Source organism: Bactrocera latifrons, unplaced genomic scaffold (assembly GCF_001853355.1).
Source record: "Bactrocera latifrons isolate USDA-ARS-PBARC rearing strain unplaced genomic scaffold, ASM185335v1 scaffold_443, whole genome shotgun sequence".
NCBI classification, from domain to species: Eukaryota; Metazoa; Arthropoda; class Insecta; order Diptera; family Tephritidae; genus Bactrocera; species Bactrocera latifrons.
Window position 1 is genome coordinate 66,065 of NW_017537094.1, and position 25,424 is coordinate 91,488.

A 25,424-nucleotide genomic window follows, 5' to 3' on the forward strand; every position below is an offset into this window, starting at 1 on the left:
TAATTAGTATAGTGAAATTATAAATTTAGTTTAAGAATTTTAAGGAAATTAAACCAATGTGACGTATTTAAGGAAGAAACGGGCTACCTAACTTCCAAATACAAAAGACTTAAGACACGAACTTGTTACAAGATAAATTGCCATGCACTATTACTATTTTCCCATATTAACCAATGAGGACTATCAATTTAGTGGCATAAACAATTTCCTCAAAGCAAATAATTACAATAATAATTACAAATATGTTCAACTTTAAGTGATTGCACAACTTTCTCACTGACCTTATTAAAGCACAGTAAGCAACAATGTATTTTTCTTAACTTGAAATTTAAAGAAATCAAATTTTAGCAGCTTTTCACTCAAACAGCGGAAAGTGTAGCAAAATGACTTTAATTTCCTTGCAATTTATAACAGACAATTCAATTTTTTGCACCAATTACATAACCGTATAACCGTAAACATACAAATTGAGTGCCATAATTTAGTGAAAGAATGAAGTGGTGMAAACGCACAATTTCCATACAATTTCTCATTCAGAAACAATTTTGAAAATTAAATTTGTATACGATGGAGTTAGTAAAATTTTATACATACTGATTTTTTTAAATTAAAGTTATAATATTTAATCTTATTTTTTAATATTAAATTAATAACAATTAATAATGTTATATGATTAGTTTGCCTTTCCTTTTCTAACTGCTATTATCCATCCAAATTTTAATATGCCATCACAARTAAAATTATATTCACATTTGTGAAACGCAAAGTTTTTTTTGCATTCCGCAATGTGTGAAAGGTCATATTTTATTGCAATAAATAATAAGCTTTGCATTGYGTGCTATGGCTATTGTCTACTAAAAACGCTTTCTAAACAACACCATAGTTTAAATTTTTGCGTAGTTCGTTGAAATTTAAATTTTCTATATTATATACAGATTAGGATGCTTCAAACWAATTTTTTTGAATTGTTTTTTTCAACTCTTACCCCCTCAAATGTTAGTAATTGACAAACAAAAAATCCTCCATCAAGCCAGGCGCTGTAGGTTAACTCTAAGGTGTTGCTATTTTTTTAGGTTCCCATACATTTAACATAGCAATTTTCGTTTTTTCATTTAAAATAAAATTTCACCAACTAATTTTCGTTTCTCAAAAATAAACATCACATATTCATAACGTTGGCTTTTCAAACTTTAAAAATTTTCGCGACATGTAATTCCGACACAAATGATCTTTCAAAAAAAAGAAAAATAAAAATATTTAGTAATATAAAAAATTAACATTCAAGTTCAATATTTTTCGTTTATAAAATATTCTTCAAAGAGAGTTCAAAATATATATTATATTTTGTTTATCTAATTAAAGCTTAAATTAATGAAAACACGTTTTAAACATTATTATAAATGAATAATTAATTTAGAAATTTTTTAAGAACTGCGAAATATTTTGAAATATACACTCTGTCAAAAAAGTATCGAGAATTTATAAATAAAACGCAAATTGTTCAATCATCATCCAAATTTATTTTATCGCCTTCAAAATAACATCCATTTGAAACGATGCGCATGTGCCAACGCTTCTTCCAATCGTCAAAACATGTCTTCCATATTTGCCGGAGATGAGAAGGGAAAATGAAGAATTCCCGATACTTTTTGCCAGGGTGTATGTGTAGTAATATGTATAATTACTTATTTATATAATATATATTCACAATAAAAATTTAATTGTCTAAGCATTCATTCTTCGTATTYCGTGTATTCCAAGCAGATAGCTGCATAAACATTAGCTTCATGGACACCTATACATTATACATACAATGTTTATAACAAGCACGTGTACAAGCACATATTTAACTAGWGAACAACGTTCGTCGGAAGCCCAGTTATCCGTCTAAGCCGCCTACACACCGCCTTACCACTGGGTCTGTGTCTGCGCGCGCCCTACGATTTGCACATATATTGTAAAAAAAATTGCAGTAGTGCCAGCTTTTTATACAAAATATATATATAAATGGAAATGGATAACTGGGCTTCCGACAAACGTTGTTCTCTAGTTAAATATGTGCTTGTACACGTGCTATATATTAAGTATATACATACAAGTATATATCAAATTTTAATCKAAAATGAAATTTATACCAATGCCTTGCACCGTAGAATACGATTACATTTCGTTTACTGTTGGCTGTTTTTTAACTAAATACATATGCTTTATTTTTACGGCTGTCATGCTTGCATTACTAATATTTTTTACTGCCATTGTTTGTGCAATAATATTATGACTCATTAAGTGACAYAAACAAAATAACCTATTTATGCAATTCACACAAAGAAATAGCAATAAATGAAAACAAAATATATTTTTGAAAAATATCTTATAAATTTTCAAATAAAAATTATTACATATGTAGCAGTTTTTTGAAAAAATATTAAAAATAAATTTTTGAAAAATATTTAATGAATTTAGAAAAAAACCTATTTAAAGTAAATTTATGAGAAATATTTAAAATAAATTTTTAAAATAAAATATATGTTTTTGCTTCACATTTTCTTAAAGTTCCATAAAACTCATAAGTTTAGAAAAAATATGAGATTGAAGTTTTGAAAAATGTTTTTTTGTCTGTACGTTACCTTAAAAATACACAAAGCTTTAAAAAAGGAGGATTTTGAAAGTATTAAAAATAAAATTAGTTTACTGCAATTTTAAATAAAATAGTTATATATATATATAGTTTGGTATTTTTTTATTTCCTTTTTTCTTTGAATTTATCTAAATACTTAAGGGTTTCAACAAATATAACCACTTTTTATTGGCAATATATRGCACCACCTTTTTATTGCACCGTATATAAAAATGACCTTCAGATAATAGACAAATATTTAAATGTAATTAAGGTAAATATAATTAGCTGCTGATCAARTATACATATATCTGCATGCACTGAGAGGTTGGGTGATCACGTTTTTAATCACATAATGATTGCCACCTGCGCAGCTAACATTAGCCAGCAGTTATTCGCTGCTTCTGTGCGCTGAGAACAAATAATCGATTGTAATCCAATTTGTGCTCATGTTTTTGCAAAAAAAAAAAAAAATATAATGCTTAACGATGATTATTATAAAAAGAGAATAATTTTTAATTCCATATATAACATTTCAAAGCTGTTGGCTATTTAGAATTTAATGATGAATTGGGTGTTATGTGTGCATTTGGAATTTTTCGAAAACGAATGGCTGACAAAGAATTTATTTTAAAATTATTTTTTAAAAATGTGTGCTGATAATAAAATCAAAAATTTATTTATTTTTATTTTTATATTACTTCTGTATGACAAATGACATATGAAAATTTTAATTTTTGTTATTTGAAAGATTTAATTAAATAAATGTATGGAAATAAAAAATAAGCAGGGTAGATTATTTTTAGGTGCGCATATTTTTTGAGTATAAATCTCTTATACACATCTAGATGTGTATAAGAGACAGGCCTTAAGAGCTTACTTAAATTAATAGGGCTTTAATTTTTTTAATTTAAAAAACATTTTCAATTAATTAATTAATTTTTTTTTTCTTTACAGTTAACCTTTAGAAATTATTAAGCATCAACATCATATATAAAATGTCACACAACATTAGAATTTTATTGGCGATCATCGCTTCAATTGTCACAATATGCTCATCACTGCCAGATGTAAGTAAACAAAGTATATATACTAAATATTTTCTCAGTGGGGAAAAATACTCTGATGTTGCGTCGCAAACAAAAATATATTACGAACGTGGGAGCTTGCTTAATAACAGAGAAATTTCGTTGATAAGTTTAAATTTATTATGCAGTCGTGAAAGCTTTGTACTAGCTTTAGTACAAGTGCAACATTTTTCTTTTATAATGATTCTCTGGAAAGATATGTAAACACATATTTCTAGCTATCAGTTATAAGAGGTATTTCGCAGTCTATATATGTATGTATAATAGTTGAAAAAGATATATCTCGTACATAGCATGGTACGCAAGAGCTTTCATGCAAAAGCTTTGAAAGTAGTACTTAAACATTTTTTTTTTCAAGAATTCAGGAGCTGCTTTATTTTAAAGTAAATTGGTGAAAGCAGCCAACTTGTATAGTAAGGTATCCGAGAGCTTTCTATCTCAGGTTACAATAAGCAAAAACTTTTTTCCCAATAAAATTTCAAGAAAAGAAGTCAATGAAAGCTTTTACATTACAGTAATAATGAAAGCCATGTGAAAGCTTTATTTTAATTGTTGGAACTAATCAACTGGTATTTTACTTACTTTAAAATTCTTATTAATTGCTCTATGGTTATTATAAATTATACAAAAAAATTRTGCAATAAAATATTGTGACTTCGATAGGAATCGGTTGAAATAGTTAAATGATCGATATGGAGATCTAAAAATTCTCAAAAGCTCCTAGATGCTCTGAGGTTGTTTATAAGTTCAATCACTGGGCATACACTTCCTATAAACACAGCCAACAATTGGGTGGATATTGGCCTAACTTAACTTTTCTTAAGCTGACGTTTCGCAAAAGCTTAAGCTGCAGCTTTTCTGAGTATAAATATCAGCCAGTGGTTATTGTGATAATCATTGAAATGTTACTACACTAAATATACTATGGCTGTAAGACCTTGAAATATCGAACCCCTTGATAAAACTAATATTTTATTATTAACTAATATTTAAACATAATTCGTAGAGCATCCGTCAACTCTGAATCTAATATTCAAACATTTCTCGCATAAATTTAAAAGTTTTCTATTTCTGATCATCTGTCCATTAAATTAATCGCATGGCATACAGCTGCCTTCAAACTAACCACACTTACATAGTTACATGCACTTCTGGCTACGCCTGCTGTGTCATTAACAGTCAGCAGAGGGGTTTGAATACTAATTATRAGACCAAAGAAACAAACAACAACAACACTAACAAAAAACAATAGACTTTAGTCACAAACGTGCAGCAAAGCAATGCCAATAGAGACGTGCCGCCGAGAGGGATAATAATATGCAAATTAGCACAAATCATAGAAAAAAAAATATCGCATGCGAGAAATATATAAAAAAGTTGCGGCAGTAAAGAATGCATGCTTTTCTAAGCAAAAAACAACACAATAAATAATCTATTAAAAGAAGTGATAGTCATTAGCCAGAGRAAAACCAGAAAATCGACGGACAATTAAATTACTTGCAGAAGGGCGTCACCAGCCAAAAAAWCAACAACTAATATTGAGAATGCACAAGCGATGGCTTTAAAGCAGACAAGCGCACGTACTTTGTTCGAAACTTTGTTACTTTTGTGCTTAGAAGGTCGCCAGTGGACACGATTACTTTTTACAAATATAGAAATAGGCATATMAATTATGCATAATAGCATTTGTGAGTGGTTTTTTAATTTTGTAGTATTTTTAATTTTTTCCTTCGCGGCTTATGCGTTTACATGCCTTGTAGTAGCTGTAGCCGGCGTCTGCTCGTACAAACAACATTATAGTCAACTTGAACCACCAAACTGCATGCAATAAACATAGCACGGCATACAAAAGAATAGCATAGAAGTACAGAGCACCGTATAGAAACCCATAGAACTACATATAAATATATATAAATATAATCTGTATATAGCTGCATAATCTGAGTTAGGTTACACTTCAAGTAGTCAATTGTCTGCCAAGTTATACAATTGCATTCAAATGGGCGTTTAGTTGCTCAGATAAAGTAAATATGCTGTCTCTTCGGTTGATATATTTCTCAATGAAATAAACATGAAGAAGTTTTCTTTTTATTTTTATTTTTTTGTATAAATTTGCTACCTATTTTATTGATTTTTATACAATTCTTGCTTGCTCAAGCGCTTTTCAGSGTCTGCAAACCATCAAAAGCTGAAAAATATATGAACAATTAATCGGTTTTTGATTGAATTTATTTATTTATAGTAGACTTCTGCACGAACTGCAATAAATGAACTCTTGTTTATTGCCTGCATATTTTCATATTAAAATGAAGTTTGACCTATTGCATTAATTACGGTATCTCATTTTGATGCCCTCAAAAGAAATATGGACAAGGTCGCTTGACATTATTTGCGGCCAAGAAGTTTTACTTCGTTGTGAGTGCACATGTGATTAATATTTCCAGTTTACAAAAGACAAAAAAAAAAAAAAATGTTAGAGATGCTTGAATCTTTTATTTAGTTTTAATAAAACATTTAATTACGATTTTTTTAACTATGGCAACCCTTAGAAGGGCAACTTGTTTACGGTATTAATATTATTAAAGTAGAACTTGATTCCTATGCATTTTTAATACTTAAAGTGTCTTATTTGAAAGTTTTTTATTTGATTATGAAAATATGTATATGTATTTGTTCAAGAACCTCATTTTTTTTTAAAGACAATCAAAACTAATTGTATGTGGGAATCTTTTAATAAATATTGCTTGCTTTGTTGCCGGACTGACTATCTGACTCTATATTTGTATAACTAAAATATATCAAATATTTAAATTGATCATCGGAGATATGTGGCAACTCTATTAAAAACACTTTGCTGAAATTTCTAAACCATAATTCCAAAACTAGATATTRTAACAACAGATTTTTTGAATTTTACATGACTTTTGATYATTAATTWTTATAGATGGCAACCCTGTAACATAATGCGTTATAATATGATAATAATCTTTAACAAATGATGAAAGTTCCGACWATATTAGCAATTAATCAATTCCATAATTGTCGAAATATCGAAATATAACATTGGGAGCCCACATTAAAACAACCAGCTTTATTATTAAATTCTTATTATCAAWGTTTTATTATAAATTGCAATGCGAAAAATTGTGATAATTCTAAATTTCACATATATTTGTTCCTTACATTCGTTATCAATATTCAGGCTCTATCCATAGAGTTAATTTAAATTAAATACTAATTTAAGAAATACCGTGCAATAGTCGCTACTAAAAGTACGAATAAAACTGGCAGTAACAATGGCTTTAAATAATTTCGACTTACAACTGTATTTCTGGGAAATACACAACAACACCTCTGTGAACGCGCATACTCGTGTGCATAATCGTTTCTAGCTGCCTGTGTTAAATTAAAAGCTCACGCAAAATTACACAACTCATCCTTCCCGCGCTTGGCCTCAGCCCGTGACCACAGTTGAGGGTCAAAGTCAAGTTGCCACATCCAACTGAAATTAACACAGCGAACTTTACACATAGAAATATGTAATTTTTTGTACTCGTGTGTGTGCGTATTAAAAAATAGTTGTGCATACAYAATTAGCTGGCAATTAGGCACAAAAAAGCGAAAGAAAAACTAAAAAGCGCTGAGTACAAAGAAAAGTACATAGCATGCTTATACTTGTATTTTAGGTGTAAAGTTTTTTGTAATTTTTGTGGTAAACCTGTAGKGCATACTATTATGGGCGAAAAATAGTAGGGATTTGTTCACAATCTTAAAATACTTAATTTATTCTTCAAAATCTATATCGTCCCCTCAAAATAAGTCCCTATGCCCCCTTGACCACAATACACTTGAGCCAGTGTTTTTTCTACTCCTCGAAATTCCTATTTACTRTTTTCAGTTTACTCAAAACAGTTTCCCCGTAGCGGTCGTTTGAGTTTGCTCAATAGCCAGAAGTCACACGGAGCTAAATTAGGCGAATACGGCGGTTGCGGCACGATATTAGTTGAAAATTTGGCGAAAAGCTCTCGAAGAATCAATTRAGTATGCGACGGTGCATTATCGTGGTGCAAAAACCAAGAGTTGTCGGCCCATAACTACGGCCTATTTTACGAATAGCTWCGCGCAAATGACGCATAATACTCAAATAGTATTCTTTCTTTCAGTTTGATCGTTAGGAAGGACRCTTATAAATTGTATTAACAAGTTGACTTTACTGAAACAAATGTTGGCGATTGTGTCAATGTTGAATTAATATATTGAACAAGATAGACATACCAATATCGGAAAGGTGATCAGCAAATAAGAAGAATTGTTCAAGAAAAAATTAAACTTAACTCAACTTATTCGAATGTTCTTTGCATGCGGAGTTCACATAGTTTTAATTACGGCTAAAGTATATCTGAACTTAAAAGGTTTAAAGAAACCTCTGCCGAGTGTTTGCTGAAATTTTACCCTAAAAATATAAGATTTATTATATTTTCGCAGCTTTTCAAACTAACCTCCTGTACAATGTTTTAGCAAATAAGGCTGAAACTTTGAAACTAGTTTATATCTTTATAATTTGTTAAAAGCGCCTAGTATGGACATTTCTTAYATTGACATTGTGTTAATAATGTTTTTATAATGGCTTTTTCCTTAAGTATTTGATAGTAAGGCACTAAAAGATAAATTGCCACTTTTGTTATAACATGCTTAATATTTTGTGGAAACTTTCTCGTAGTAAAAAGTRTACAGGGTGACATTATTTTGTATTGGTACAAAGCTTACTAAACACTTGTAAGGCTAATAAATAATCCGTTTTTATAGATAAAAGATGATACAAAAGTTATAATTAAATTTAAAAAATTTAATTTAAAAATTTAATTTTAAAGAAACTTTTAGTTTCTTATTATTATTTACTTTTAACAAAAAATACGGATTTAAACTATGTATACAACCTTCCTAACATTCTCATTTATAATAATAATTTATAATCAAACAATTGTATTCTTACTGCACCAGTTTCACCCGGTRGAGCCATTAATAAAGCACTAAAATATGTACATAAAATACAAAAATAAATACATACATTCCAGTTTAAACACTATTTTATTAAAGAAAATCGTGTTTCTAAGTTGATATTTGCTTGACGGTGTATAAATTTCATCAATATGGGGGACCATCAACTTTGCGCGGCATAGAGACAGTGAAAGAAATCTGTAAAAAAAGAATAATAACAGTAAATTTTCGTATACAGTTTTACAGTTGCAATAAGCCGAGTAAATGCTTTTTTTCTGAAACAATATACTGCATCGTACTTGAACTTTAGGGGCATTAAGTATAGTGCTAGAGCATGCCAAATAAGGTGGGGCATGTAATGACTAACCACGAAAATATCACAAAGACATTTAGTTTTTTTTTTATTGCTTTATTGTATATACATACCATAAATTAGATACACAAAATTACATAAATAATAWAACCGCAGCAAAATAATTATTCGTCATTGAATCGCATTACAATTGTAGGATTTAGGAGCAGAGACGCTGATTACATTTTTATGCTTATAAAAAGCACATTTAATGCAACTACAAAAAAAAAAAAAAAAAATTAAAACTCAGTCAAAATAATAAAAGCAGGAATAAGTGGATTGGTTATTGGTATTAAAAATTCGGGATTTCCCAGCAACAGCCAATGAACATTTTTAACTGCAAGTTACTAAAATGAAAGTTTGTCGACAAAATTAACGCTTCCAAAAGTTTTCGGGATTCTTCATAAAAGTTTTTGCATCCAAAAGTTTCGGTACAAAATTGTCGGGATCCCGAAATTTCAGGATTCATTCTTAAAATCATTATATTTGCTGCTATTCGCAATTCACTTCCTGTGTGTAATATTATTTGTTTGATCTTAATGTGCAAGTATTTTGCTCAATTCACGTTTCAGTGCGAAGTAAACCTTGAATCATTTAATTTCAATAAATACATTAATTTGGTTAGTGTTTTACACAGTTCAAAACCACCTAAAGTGTGAATAACTGTAAAACTTAGATTCATACATACTTGTGTAATCACATACATACGTATTTGCTGTAACACATGAATGAACTAATAAAATAACAAAAAATAATAAAAATGTTGTAGATCATCGGGATTCCGAATTTTTCGCATTTAAATTTTGAAGTAAGTGCATTCAAACAAGTACAACTACTAACTAAATCGAAAATATATATGCCAAAATATTTGTCCAAAGATCGTTATCCCGAAATTTCACGTTGAAATCCCGAATTAACCAAACTAAAAAGTGAAATACTAATTCTCAAAAAATCGTTACCCCGGGATTTAATTTTGAAAGGCTAAATACTAACACGCATTAGCAGTTGTCTAGCCGACAAAGTTAATTCATTGAACGCTGAAACAGCCAAGCAACAGTGTTTTATGCCACAATTTTTTGTGTCGACATTTTTACTTTAAAGATTTCGGAATTCCCTGTACAGTTTTTGTACTCACATTCATAGCAAAAAATGGCGGCAGTATATCAAATACCTCAACACGTTTGACTAAGCTATTTTCATTCGAAATTATGTGACTACACAATTAAATGAATCCAGCTTAGCGCTCACATTACTTAGGTAATCACAGCAAATCGAAAACACAGCAGGTGCGAATGCCCGCAGGATAGGTGAACAGACAGAAAAATACACATGAAAGCGAACACACCACATGTAGCTATTTATTCGCAAAGTAAGCGCACTAAAATAAATTGTGCAAAAAGTAGTCGAGCAAAGTAAATCAGTGCAAGCAATCAAGTAGCGCGTCAAATGCTCGAACAAAAACCGAAAACAGAAAAAAATTGTAACAGAAAGATAAAAGTAGGTAATTTAAAGACAAAATGGCAAGCCAGTCACTTGTGTGTTGAATTTTGGTGAGCAGTCAATCATTTGGCGAAGACAGCAAGTGACAGAGAAATTAAGCGTGAGAAAAGTAAAAAATTATAATTAAAGAAAACCTTAAAAATTAAATATTTTTAAAAGTTTACTTATGTAAATAGCTCCACAAAATGCCATGACATCTAAAATTTCCTGTTTAAAGCGAAAACACGCACTTCAATTAACCTAAAAATCAAAAAGCGCCAGAAATACTTAGCTCGCGATCACGCAGCGTTTCGCTCCGAATTCCCATTTTTAATACCCATCAACGAATAAACGCAAACACAAATAGCTTATTTTGCTTTCATTATTTTCCTTACTAAGCTATGTAATACTTTTGGTAATTTCAGCGGTTACTTTGACACAAATCGTAATTGTTTAATTTTTGTTTGTTACACTTTGCTTAATTGTAGTCAATTAAAACACACTCAACCCGTCAATTGCAGAGCTTTTTTTGGATCAGTACAGTTAATAAATGTAAAATTGGCTCAAATGAAAAATAATGCTTGGATTTAAATAATACATATAAAGTATTTAGGCAAAATTAGGGATCATACCCTACCCTACTGAAATACATTCGGTTCGATATATTCATTCATAATTTTCTAATTTATGTTCACATTTTATTTTATGTGCAAACCAAAATCTAAGTCTATGTCTAAGTCTAAATCTAAGTCTAAGTCTAAATATAATATAAGTATAAGTATAGGTATAAGTAAGTGCAAATAATTTTAATTTTGTAGAAAGGCAAAAAATTGCAATTATAAATTAGACTTTTTTGCCAACGATTTCCGATTTTTCAACAAGCCGCATTTCGCACGCAAATTAAGGCTCTTTTAACGCTTTTACTTTCATTAGAGAGATTCACATACATATGTAGGTGTTTAGAGAAGCGCCAAAAGAGAAAAAGAGAACAGGGGAACTATTTCAGAAACACAAATGTAAAACATAGCAAAAACAATCAAACTTTAAATGCACAAAAACTCTAAAAGAGAGAGCACTGCATTTGATAATCACAACTCATTAGAAATCTTATGTAATAAGAGAAAAGTAGGAGAGAGTACCAGTTGACGAACCAAGCTTTCATTACGACTGAGTGAGTTAGTCGGATAAATGGAGAAGCATATGAGAGGAGGCAGTTTTTAGTGGTATTTTGGTGTAGCGCATCGTTGCAAGAGGCTTGTTATTTTTTGTGACTATAGACTTTTGCAATTTTACGATTTTTATACTTATTTTTTTGGTAGCAAGACTGAAATTTTATGAATATGCAAAATCCTGCCAGATTAAAGATTTCCATTGCTAAAGTAGTCTCTTAATCCCATCCATAGTTTCAGTAGAAAAGTTCAATTGCTCAATCCTAAACTCATACGTTTTTTTGAACTATTTTTGCTTCTCGACTGCTTTTTCTTCCACTCACCATCATTTATATGCATCGGAAAAATATTACAGTAATTTCTATTTCGCCATGCATGTCTCCGCTTTCAGTCAATACTGTCTACAAATCGTCCACCCGCTTCATCCGCTTGCAAGTTTTCACTTGTTTTTGTTATTTTTACAAACACATTTTCACAAACTTTGTTGTTTTTGCCATTTCTCTAAATTACTTGTTGTTACTTTAACGCTTGCTTTTGCTTTTCGCTATCGCTGACTGTCCAACGCAACGCTTCTGGTTTTTGCTGTCGCTTGCACTTTTTAATTTCATTGCTTTAATTATGCCGTTGTTTTATTTTTCGTTTTTGCGCATTGTACATAGTTGTGACGTTGACTTGCATATGGAAAACACGTTTCAAATGAAAGTAAAATTCAGCGATATGTAAGTGTGTGTGCGCGTCCGCATAAATGCGTGTTGCTGGTAAAGGCAGCAATATGAAGCAAGCAAATGGCCAATAGCCAAGCAACCAACAAAGAAGCAAAACAAAGGCATAAGCAAAGTCAAAATGCAAAAGCAAAAGCGAGAGAAAAAGAAAAAGCGCAGCTAAAGTTAATGGCAGTAGTTAGTTGTCTACGGGCTGTTGCGCATGCGCAGTCATTTGCCTCTACCGGTCAGCCAAACTGGTTGTACGTTGGTTGGCTGGTTGGCTGGCGGTTTGTTTATTTGCAGACAGTTATTCCTTCTTGGATGCACTTTCAGTTTCGTTGAGTGCAAATACATATGGATATGTTGTATTAACATATAGTGAATTATTTTTGGACGTATGGGTATAAATATTGGAAAATTAAAAATAAATATGTATCAAGAAGTAATTATAAATTTGCTATAATCTTGTTTCAAAGACTATTTTCATTTTCATACATTTCGTTTTTTATAGAAGCTTTTCTTTTAAGAAAAATAAATAAAACATAAAATATCAAAAAAAAAAAAATATTGAAAATAAAATTTATGTAAAAAATATTTTTAAATCAATTAATTAATTTAATTTTTTAAATAATTTTATTTTTAATGCTGCTTTAAATAAAGTCATTTTGAGGTTCCGGCTTGTAGCTTTTGCCGCCATTTTTTAATTTGCTTCACTTTTAATTAGTTTCCACCAGCTGTTTCTTGTTTCAGCCGGATTAATGATTTTTGGAGCATAAATAAGAAGACAATGTTTTTTCATGCAAGCAAATGTGACATATTAAGGTCAAGTTTATTAGCATCTTTGAAAAAAAAATTAAAAATATATATTTTCAGGAAATTGAAATGCTACTACTATTTAGTGGAAGTTGGGTATGCCATATTTATATATGTATGYATGTAATAAATGTAYACAGATAACTGGTAAATTAATAGAGAGTAATTTTTATCTTCGATTGTAAAGACTTAAGCAACGAACTTTATCCATATTTTAACACTTTATAAAATTATATTAACGCATCAATGTTGTAATGGAGTATATACATAGCTATTTCTTAATGTAAAAATAAAAAATAACAACAAAAGCTGTTGTTTTTCACTTTTACTAGCTGCGGTGTGCAAAGTAAAATCCGTTTGCAAATTGCCGAAGAAGTGTCTGCAAAGACCAGTTGAAAGAGAGATCAATAAAAATTGCTTTGTGGCAAAATAAAGGGGTTAAAGATCGTTGTACAGCTCGGTTCGCCAATGCGTGCCAATATACCATATATAAATGAGTTCGTGAAAGGAGGCTGTAGGAATCATTAGACATGAGTATTGGTAATTTTTAAAGAATGTACACAAATGGGAAACGAAGAAAAAGTTTTGCACAGTTGTACCTAGAATACTGACCAATTAGGTTAGGAAAATATTATATTTTCCTAAGTGATTTTTTTCATTATAACAAACCCAAAAATTAAACAATATAATACATCAACGAATTTTCAATGCAGAAAATTAAAATAGTCTAATTTAAAAAGTAAAGCCTATATAAATAATTTTAAATTACAAAACTGTAATTTCAGATTTGTTGTAACTTAGTAATTATTTAAAATGTAAAAATAACTATTTTTATTAAATATAATTTTTTTTTACTTTAAAAATTTATTTTAATATGTATGTATGTATGTATATGTAAATAAATATATTTGATTTTTTTAAACAGTAATAACATACATAAAAATTTGAATTCCCAGTTTTACATTTGTAGTAACTTAATAATTATTTAAATTTTTGAATCTATGTTAAATTAAAATTTTTATTTAAAATTTATTTTAAATTGGTTTATTTTAATTACTACACTTTACTTGACTTTTTAATTTGAAGTAATAAAAATATACTTGAATTTTCTCTAAAAAAAGACAAACAGAAAATTTTAAATTTCCAAAAATTTTATATTTAAATTTGTGAAAGTTAAGTAATTAATTACATTTTTATTTATTATATTTTTATAAATAGAGATATATTTCCTATTTCAATTTTTTCAGTACTCCATTTTATTTTTTCCGTGAAATATATAATTTGATAATATATAGTTAATAAAAATGAAAAAAAATTAGGTAAATAAAAAATTACACAAAATTTAAAAAAAAAATGGAAAAAGCTTTAGAAAGATATTTGTCAACAATTTTTAAAATAAATTTCAATTAAAACATATTAAAACAAACGTAAATATGAAAACTCCAAATAAAATTTTTAAATATTCATTGAAATTTTTTTAAATCTTATGAACATATACTTACTTTTAACAAAAATATAAAATTTAAATTTTTTTAGAAACAATTAATAATAATGAATATAAATTTTTAATAATTTTTTTTGTTAGATAATAATAAAAAATTGAAAAATTAATCAAGCTACTTTAAAAAATAATTATAAAACAACTTCGTACAGTTTTCTAATTTATTTTAGACGAGTTAGTTAATAACTAAAAGGCTCACCCTACATGGTTTGCAATCACATACTATATGTCATTTGTATAAATACAAACATGTGTGTGCATGTGTACAAGCATGTAGTTCCGTACAAGCAAACAGTTATAGTACGATTGTCTGCGAATCTAGGAAACTACTCGCGTATAATATTTGCTTGATTATCGTCATTTTTGCTTGCCAACTGCAATATTTTATAACTCTTCTGCTTTCCGCTTATATTTACAGTTATACGTATGTATTTCACTTTTGTAGCAAATTTATAGCTTTTGCTTTTTGCTGCAAGCGCTGTGGAGTTTTTTTCGCGCATCCGTTTTAAGGCTTGGCAGGCCAGGCAGCTTAATGTTTTTGCTTGCCGATATGTTATTTATAAATATGCACATATATACGTATGTATGTATATGTTCATATGTGTACTGATTAGCGGTGGTTTTACTGCTCTTCTCCTTCGTCTTATCTTCGTTTCCGTTCCGAATTGCTTTGTGCCGCATTTGTTGCTTCTTTGGCAATATTTTCGAACCAAAATATATAAACAAATGAATATGAACAACAAAAACAATATTATGCAATGCGCTGCCAATGAACGACGTCACAGCTTTGGCTTATGCGTAGAGAATTAAAATAACTCCGCCCCTAGTCTGAATTTTAGCTCGATCTTAAATTTGTTGCTACTCGCTTTGGTCGAAATGTGGCTTTCGGTTTTTGTTTGCGTGCGGGGTGGTGCGGTGCGGCAGTTGGCGCAGAATGGTTACAGGGTCATTTGCGGCGTGTTTTGCTCTGTTAATGGAATTGTAAGAAGTCTTGTGATTATGCTGCTTTGTTTATTTCTATGTTATTGTTGTTGTTTTTTATTTATGGAAGAATCAGCGCTGAGTGCACTTGAAAGTCAACTTTTGCATTCGTTTTTGTATTGTTTTGTGTTAAGCTTTTGTGGTCTGGGTTATTATTATAATTTTTTTGTTGTTTTTTCTTTAAGAATTTCCGTTGCTATTTATGTATGCGCAGCCAAAAATCTGCAGGTGTAATAAGAATATTTTATTTGGTTTAATTTCATAAAAAACTTTTGGGATTTTAATACAAATTATTAATTTTAATTAATAATAATTATTGCACAAGTAAACAAAAAAATTAAGAAAAAATATAAACAAAAACTTTTAAACTAATCAATAAAAAATTTCAATAATTCTAAACTAATATTTTTTTAAATTTATTTTATTTAAAATTAACAACAACATAAGTTTTATAATTCTATGTACCGCATAAAGCGTAATATTTAGTAGGCCTTAATTACTAAAAATAAAATTCTGAGAAACAAAACTTTCTTTTTAACAAAACTAAAAATTTTTAACAGCTAAAATTTGTATAAATTTTTATTTGAATTTTAAATTAAAACAATTAATGCAAAACTTAGTATTACTTTTTTTTATTGTAGATTTAAAATTTTATAAAATTAAATGTCCTCAAAAAAGATTAAAAAAATTTATAAAAAATCACTTAAATTAACTAAAATTTCGAACAATAATACTTCGACAATATAAAGCATATTGCAAAAAAGATTAGTATGGAAATTTTAATAAAAGAGAGGCAATCAAATCATTTAAAATTTTGAGGAAAAGAATTTAGCACAAAACACTAGTAAAAACTTAAAATCAGAGTCAAAGAAAGAAGTTTACTTCATATTAATATATTCCTTAAAAATTGGTTTAATAAACCAAACTTAATTTTTGAAACCTAAATATTTGAAAATATTTTGAAAGCGACTTTTAAAAGTTACCATGAAAATAATTTAAATAATTTTTAAGTACTAAAATTAAATTTTAACATTTAGAATATGAGTGCGTATTAATTTTCAAAATAGTTCTTTTTTGTTGCAATTTTAAATTGTAAAAGAAATATTATTCATTGGGTTTTATTTATGTTATTTATTTCTGTTGTATCTACAGCTTACTTTAAAATATTTTAAGTAATTTTTAAATATTTATATTTTTTGAAAAAAATTCATTATTTATTTATTTTAATTAAAAATATTTTTAAAAAATTTATAAAACTTAAAAAGTAAAACGTGTGTATACGTAATTTGAATACGATTAGCATATTGTAACAATAATACAAAAGGGTTAAATTCTCTAATTAACTCAATTAAACAGTTGCCTGGAACACATTATAACCAAGTTTCGAATTGGTGCTCAAATATGTAGGGTTGTACACACGAGTTACATAGCTACTTTAGCTTAAATACATTGACTAACTGCTCCTTACATATGTACTCGTATTTAAAAATATTTATTTTTTGTGCCAATCTCTATAAAAGTCTTGTTAATATTTCCCACCTTTTACCTCGATAATATAAATGCACTTCATAGTATACTTTCATTAAATCTGCTTCAAAACTTTATGCGCATGCGATTTGCTGCACTTCAACTGCTGAGTGGTGATAAAAATCAGCGACAAATTTTTCGAAATTATCAAAATTTACATAAATTTACATGTATGTAGCGATTGACGGGCGCTGAGTGCTATTGGTCAACGTATTGTTAATGCAATGAGGCGTATAGAGATTTTGTAATAATAAACAAAATGTAATATAAAAACAAAATTAACACAAAAAGATGGGAAAAAAATGTTTTTGGTTGCAATATTTTTGATTAATGTGCAGCTGTCAATGAGCGTGAAATTGAGTGTAAGATAAATGCGTTTATGTTAATCTAAGATAACGCGAGAAATCAATAAATATGAACAAAAAATAACAGTAATAGTAAAAAATTAATAGTGAAATGAAAAATATAATATATTAATTGCAAGTAAAGTGCGTTTTGTGTTAACATAGCAGGTTACCAGAAAAGCAATGAAAAAAATTTAGGTAAAATTTAGGTAAAATTTTTTAAATCTGACGCAAAGTCAACACTTCACACACATAAMATTTGAGCAATGTGCCACTTTGTTTGCCCCTCGCGCTAATTTATATCAAAATTAGGCATCTACACAMATTGAGAAATTGAAAACATGATTTTGGGGATATACAGGTAGATAACGGTATGTAGTAAAGACTTAAACCGGAATTTTATTGCAAACAAAAAAGGTTCTTGTTAGTATATAGAACTTACTTTTATAGACGGATTTTTCAATGAATTATTTAGCAACTCTTTCGATTTACGTAGGTAAAAATTTTGTTAGTTTACTAAATTTACAAACAATCTAATCACTTTAATTGTTGAATAATTTAACAAACGGAATAAGCTCTAAATGAAATGACTAATAGATGACCTTCTCACAAACAACTCAATAAAATGAGGGTTATAACGGAAACGGACAATCGGAACGATAATATGCTTTCCTTAAAGAGAATTGCTTTCATTTTCTACTAAATGAGAGCTTGTAARTTAATTTAATAGTTCATTAAACTATTTTTATGAAAATTACGTTTAGGTGAAATGGGAAACTTAAAACATATCATGAAAGTCTACCCAAATTTTATTTTATTTATTAAATGTTAATTGATAATTAATTAAATGCATGTCGGTAAATTTGAAGAAGAAATGGTTATGGAATGGATATACCCAAATAAGAAAAGTGAAAATTTCATACTAAACTTTTAACAAAATTTTTAAAATCAATTTATAGAAATTAAAGCAAAGATTGTTTCCTTAAGTATATTTGCGGCAAAAAGTAGAACTTATAAGTCATTAAGTGAACGATTATTATAAATATATATACTTTTCAATTAATAGAACTCAGTGGACTGACTATTTAAAAAGGCAACRTGATTTTTTCTAAAATGTATAAGTAATTAAGTACTTGTAGGTAATAAGTMTACACTTTGATGGTACGAAATATATAATAAATACTTAACAGCTATACATATAATATAATATTTTTATTTTTTATTAAATATATGCTTTGGGCTTCTAAATTAACCAAGCATCAGAGATTGTAAATATAAGAAATTATATAAAACTAAATGCCAATTTTCAGTTGGGTAATATAATTTTTTTGTCAATTAAGGGATAATTTAATTTTAATTTCGTCTTTATATATTTGGTAATATATTGATTTATACACCAGCTCCAAAGAGGCTTTTCAAGTTTATGTACTTAATCAAATTAGATTTTAATTGTCTACTAAGAATATTTTCAAAAATAAATTATAAGTCCTAAGGACATGTAGTTAACATAAGTATTATTAGACCTTTATATAGAAAAAACCCAAACGCTGCCTTTTTAGTGTTGTCTACCTAAAAATTTGATTATTTAAACTTCGTTAAATGTTGAAATTTTTGAGGACGTGGAATTCACTACAACCTCAATAGATTTTCTTATAACGGACTGGAATTTTTGAAGACGTGGAATTCACTACAACCTCAATAGATTTTCTTATAATGGAACCATGCCAAATCAGTTCTAAAATCTTTATAAATTCACTTTTCTTTTCACTTTTCTTTATAATATTATGCTCAATAGGGTTTAAATAAGGTTAGTCTCTAGGCCAATCCAAGCGTTGAATCCTTAGATTGTTATATATATGTATTGGTCAAATAAATATAAAAAATCGAGCTGAATGTGATCATATGCACTAATATTGTATACATTTTTTTGTACAAGACTTATTTCCAATCTAAACTTAGCCATTTGGTAGGATGGTATATCGCTGAGTCATCCTGGAAGACTAGTTGATCCGTATAAGGATATTGCTCTTCAATTGCGTGTACTAAAAAAKTATCAAGCATTGTCGCATATTGCGTTCATCAAGATGTAGATGTTGCAAAACATGGTGTGAAAAGCAGCCCCAATTCATTTGCCTTTGAGGAAAATTAATTTTCTTTACTCACATTTTTTCATTTATACATTTATCCTAGAATCTCTACTACTAAAACTACCTGAATGGCACATGTGAATCAAATTTTATGAACTTAAAGAATTAAATTTAATTTCGTTGGGAGACTTAATCGGGTTTCAATCATTTTGATCCAAATTTCGGTACTTTTTAGCCCAAAAAAGTCATACAGCCTTAATTTTTTTTGTGTTAGTAGTGACTTGTTGGCAGGCCATCTTCCATATAAATCCACATCTTTATGCTGTCGACGTATAGTTTCGACACTTAAATCCGCTTATARCGGACGCTTCAACTTATCCGCCTCAGTAACTTGTCTATTCTCCCAGTTGACCTTCAGGACGGCCTGATTCCTTTTTAAGCTCCAAACCGTCAATATTATCTTTTTTTATAAAAGACGAAGAACTTTTTAAATGCACAGCCAAAAAATGGTTGTACAATAACTGAACAGTCATCAACGCGATTTCATAGAAATAATAACCCACTAGATCTAGCAGAATTTTTTTTTACTTTGCATTTATATAGTCTACAAAAGTGTTGGTGCGTTTTTATTGACCTTAAGTGTACTTTATAGAGTCTTTGACGTCTCCTTTTGTGTATTACAAAAATGGTGGCAAACCTAATATACCCTACTCAGGGTAGRAAAATGCACAAAAGCGATATACATAATGGCTAAATTTAGTTACAATKAAGAAAATGGTTGAAACTCACTTTATTGGCAATTGAAGAATTTGTGCGAGCAAATCATTTGGTACCTTACTACCGATGAATTGAACAAACAAATTGAACAACCGATGAATTGAACAAAAAGATATCAGATAGGAGATGTATAGAAAAGGAAAATTGAAACAGTGATAGYGAAGAAGAAACCATGGAAATAAATTTTAATAAAATGGAAAAAAACGAATTTAAATCTCGTGAATTTCCCATACAAATGAACAAGACTTAGGTGTTAAACGTCAACTTTAGACATGTGTTTAAACAACAATTTGAAGGAAAACCAAATGAAATAATATACCAATTTTACAACAACTAGCTCACATAAAAGATATGTAAGCAAACATATTAAAAGAGGCAAAAACTAAGACAGATCAGTTAACAATAATCAAACAAGCTGTTTTAAAGCTGATATTAGGCGGTCAGACAGCAGGTACAAGCGAAGCCAACGCTTAAAAAACAAGACAAAGACATACACCGTATGTACAGTATAAATGCATATTGTAAATACAACAAGCAAATGTTGTAAAGATATTGATACTTGTATTTACTTGCGAATTAGACACCTCCAATGAGTGATTTTGAAAACTAAAGGCACAAACAAGATTAAGTAGAGCAAAAATCAGTTAAAAATAGCAGAAAAAGTAAAACAAAAATAAATTTCAAATTAATTGTAAATACTAAGCTTAGAAATTTGAAAAAGGAACAGAGTAAATATACGGTTTAAAACAAAGCTGTGGACCCAGCCCGTTTTTGCGCTGAACTGCAATAAACCAAGTTGAGGCGAATTGTATTGCGCATGCGCAAACTAATGCGCACGATTTACTTAAATGTAACAGCGCCAACGTGCACCGGCCAACGGTGCGCAACAAAATAATGTAAATAAAATTTAATTTAAAACAAATAAAAGACAGAACTAAAGTAAAGCAAATCGAAAATAATTTGCTGCGGCAACAACAAGAGTTGTCGATATAYATGTGTATTTATATATACATATACACAAGCTTATAGTGACTATGACGACAATAGCAACGCCGCCGACATGGGTCGYGGCGACACAACGCAGTCCAAAAAACCCTGCAGCGACAAGGCAAACCACATTTTGTCAGACCAAGTCAAGACAGTAACACCACAAGCTGAGCTCAGCTCAATCACAGCGCTGCTAGTCGCATTTGCTTCGCTTTAACGCATACAACAATAACTATATATCGATATGTATATATGTATGTATTTATGTTTGTATCATATGAGTTTAAGGCGCGTCTCCTGCTTTCCGTTTAGTCGCCGCTTCTTATTTGAGGTATTGCCGCACATTTACTGTTGTATCCAAACGGTTCATTTACTGTTTTACATTTAGTTTTATAATTTACTATGTTTTTATCGATATTTTAAACCGTTGTCACCGCAGCTYTGGTAGTACAGTAGCAGCAGTAGCATCCTCATAAACGAATTGTTGTTGCCGGCATTTATTTATATATTCAAATGTTTTATTTATTATCTTCTTAGTATCCGTGTGCCTAAGCATGTTACTTTGTTTGTTGTTGTTGCTGTAGCGGGTATTGGCTGATGCGCTTAACAAAAACCAGTATATATGTGTATATGAATATATCAAACTGTTTGGGGCTTAAAGTCGGAAATATATTTGTAATTTTGTATAAATAATAAGCTAATTATTTCTATGTGTATATATATATTTATACCTATACATATATTATTTATATGTAYTACAAATATATCTGTGTTCGGCTTCGTATACGATATAAAGCCCATCATCGTGGGCCTTTTATTGTTCTTATATATAATATATAGATATGTTATATATAGAGATGTATTTCTTAATTAGCTTCGAGAAATTCCGCTAAGATGACACCTTTGACACCTTGTTCAATAATAACATCGTACACACTCCCGCAATATATGAGTACACTTGGCGGTCTTCATGAATTTTACATGTTAGTTTTTCATACGCCCTGGTGGCCTMTGGCTTTGATTTTTGCACTATTTGTATAAAACTTAGTTTATATATCTTATACTGGTAAAAAATAATCATATTTTATATGTTTACTTTAAAGTTAAGTTAACTTAACTTAACTTAGCAAACTTGGGAAATTTTGTATTTGTGAAGGGTAAACAAGTTTAAAAAGCAAAATTCAATTATATTAAAAAAAAGGTTTGTGTTAGTTATTTTCTTATTTTTTATTTTTCTTGTTTTTAATTTTTTGACAATGCTTTTTTCGAAATGTTTCTCTTTTTTACATTGGACCTATTTCATAAGTAAAATAAATTTGGCTTTGCTAATACAAAAGAATCYTCAGCATTTATCAAATTTACCTTTTGCTCAATTAAATTATAAGCACATATTATAATCCAGTCATCTTTATTGAAAGTATTATAAAAAATTGAYATTTATAACTTATTCAGCGCACTTTGAAATAAATTTTTAGAGAGTGTGTATAACCAATCAAAAACTTATTGCATTGTGTGCTTATTCCGCACTCTTTTTAAGCCATTCAGCTACTTAATTTTAAGCTTTGCACATTTATGTCATATTAATATAATGAGGATACATTTCCCAAACAGCAACATACATTATAAGTTTACTCAGCGCTTTTTTAAACAATTCAGCTCCCTATTTTCAAAACTATCCTTTATGTGCATATAATATGAACGCATTCCTTAAACGCAATGTTTTTTATATGTTGTTTCAASATCTCAATATCAAATCTAAGCGTTTTTTAGCTCGAGTAAATTACGTTTCCATTATTACACAATTTTTTTGCTTAAATATCAAATTTCTTTCCAAAAAATAGAATAGTATAGGATGTATTTTATAAGCAAAATTTTTAAGTCTGTGTAATTATAATGGTCTAACAGAGCCAAAAACTAATTATTGTGAACCATTTGTAGCAATTTACTAGTTAGACTATCAAATGTCTGACAAAGCGTGAGAATCTGTCTTATTGTGTCGACARTAGCATTGTCGGCTTCACCAACCGTTGTTAACTTAAATACCCACCTACCTTGATTCTTCAAATACCCTTGGCTCTCTTTCTACTTACACTTATCGCTGCACAGTTTTGTTATCACTCCCACCACATTACTCACACTTTACCTTCTTTAAGTAATTATCCAGTCGGGTCTATCGCGTCACTGCTTCTAACAGCTCACTTACCCTGTCAACCTCTTGAAATCATTCGATAAAAATACTTTTTTCTCTACTCAGTACTTTGACATTGTGTGAATTAGGCCAGGGTTAAGTGCTTAAATAGCGTGCTAATGACGTATCCCCACCGTTCTCCGCATCAATGTCATTTGAACTTCTGTTTAATCGCTTTACATTTGTACGTGATTTGCGGCAAATTTAGGCTAATAGCTGCTTACAAGACATACAAGTCTATTAAATAAAGGCAAAAAATGCAAAGTAAAGCGATAACAAATGATTTCTTGCTGCGTCAGCGTYGTGGGTTAGACTTTAAAGTACTAAACTTGGCAGCAGATATGGTAGTCAAAATTTTGAAATTTAATTTATACTGCAAAATCCAAATAAATTCGAAAATAAAAATTCCAAAAAAAAAAATTAATACGCTTTATTCTCATCTTCTTCTTTACAAGCGTAGACTTTATTTACTGCAAGAAATTTCAAGGAAAAGCTGGCATCAAAGAGTTTCTAATGTATAATCAGTTCAAACTAAGCATTACTGTTCGCATACATTATTGTGCGAATAATGGCAACTCTGACCTTAATTGAAATTTAATGTTTTTGAGTTAAACTTTTTTATCGGTGACAACTGCCGACAAATAAACAAATAAGTCCAAAGTAATTTTATTGTTTTAACTTTTGAGATAGTTGGCAACTTTGTTCTAAATTATGTTCAAATTAATACTTTCTGTGGGAGACTTTTGTGTTATACCCTGTTAATAATATAACTTTAGTTTTTTCACAAGGTGGCAACTCTACTCCAACTTTTTTAAATTAAAGATTTTCAGAATTTTTTTTTGGTTTAATATTTACACATGCATAATAATACATTATACTTTAGTGGTCTAAGATATCACATATGGACCTAAAACTCAGAAACTAAAGGCGGTTCGGAAATACAACATCTTAATATGCTATTATTTATATATATTATATATAGTACAATCCGCAGAGCTCATAACTAAATCATCTACTATTTCCTTCTTTACAGTATCACAAACAAATGTCACCCACACAACTGCAATCGGTGTTCCACGTCGCCGATGTAAGCGCCGTGCCGCACTATGAAGTCGTGCAGCTGTTGCATAGCAGTTTTGACGACGGTTTGGCGTCACTCYCTGAACATTATCGTCGTCGTCGGCGACGCAGCATCAACAGTGTTGAYGGAGATGCTCGTCCGACCATCAAAGAGCCACATCATGTGAAGAAGGATTTGAGTAAAAATCCTTATTATAGTGAATTGAAAGCTGCCGCTAATACGCCAGGTGCTGGTGGTGTGAATAGTCTAGAGCAAGCGGCGAATGGCAAATTCGCTGGTGATTTACGAGAGTTAAAAGAGCACAAARTTTCGTTTAATGCTTTCGGTGAGAATTTGAATTTAACCTTGAAGCGAACGGATAGTCTGTTCAAGGGCGGTTCCCCGCATACGCTGCGTATGTGGACTGTGCGCGACGAGGCGAATGCGACGCATGGTTTGGATCTGCAGGAAGTTTTCGATGAGGTAAGTGAAAGCAATTATAATAAGCTGAATATAACAAACTAGATATAAGTAAATCGAAACCTTGCTGAAGTATTATAATGTGGTATTCTAGCTTTATTTTGTTCTAATGTTGGATATTTTTATTATTCAGCCCAACTTAGTAATAACAAACTTAATTCCCCGCATACGCGGAATATTTAATATGAATTATATAGATATATGGAGTAAACGTTATGTCACCTCTACTGGCCAATATTGTTTAACTCAGCAATCTTTGGTATTAAAATTAG

The 25,424-nt window shown here is 29.6% G+C and overlaps 1 protein-coding gene across 1 annotated transcript in view; it reads left to right on the forward strand.

The window, feature by feature from the left end:
- Positions 1–25,197, forward strand: part of LOC108972987 — a 47,557-nt gene extending 22,360 nt beyond the window's left edge. Inside the window, exons 3-4 of the mRNA XM_018939969.1 lie at positions 3,575–3,687; positions 24,646–25,197. Coding sequence (XP_018795514.1) covers positions 3,616–3,687; positions 24,646–25,197 — 624 coding nt within the window. The 5' untranslated portion in view covers positions 3,575–3,615. The remainder of the gene's footprint in view (positions 1–3,574; positions 3,688–24,645) is intronic.
- The last annotated feature ends 227 nt before the right edge of the window (positions 25,198–25,424 follow it).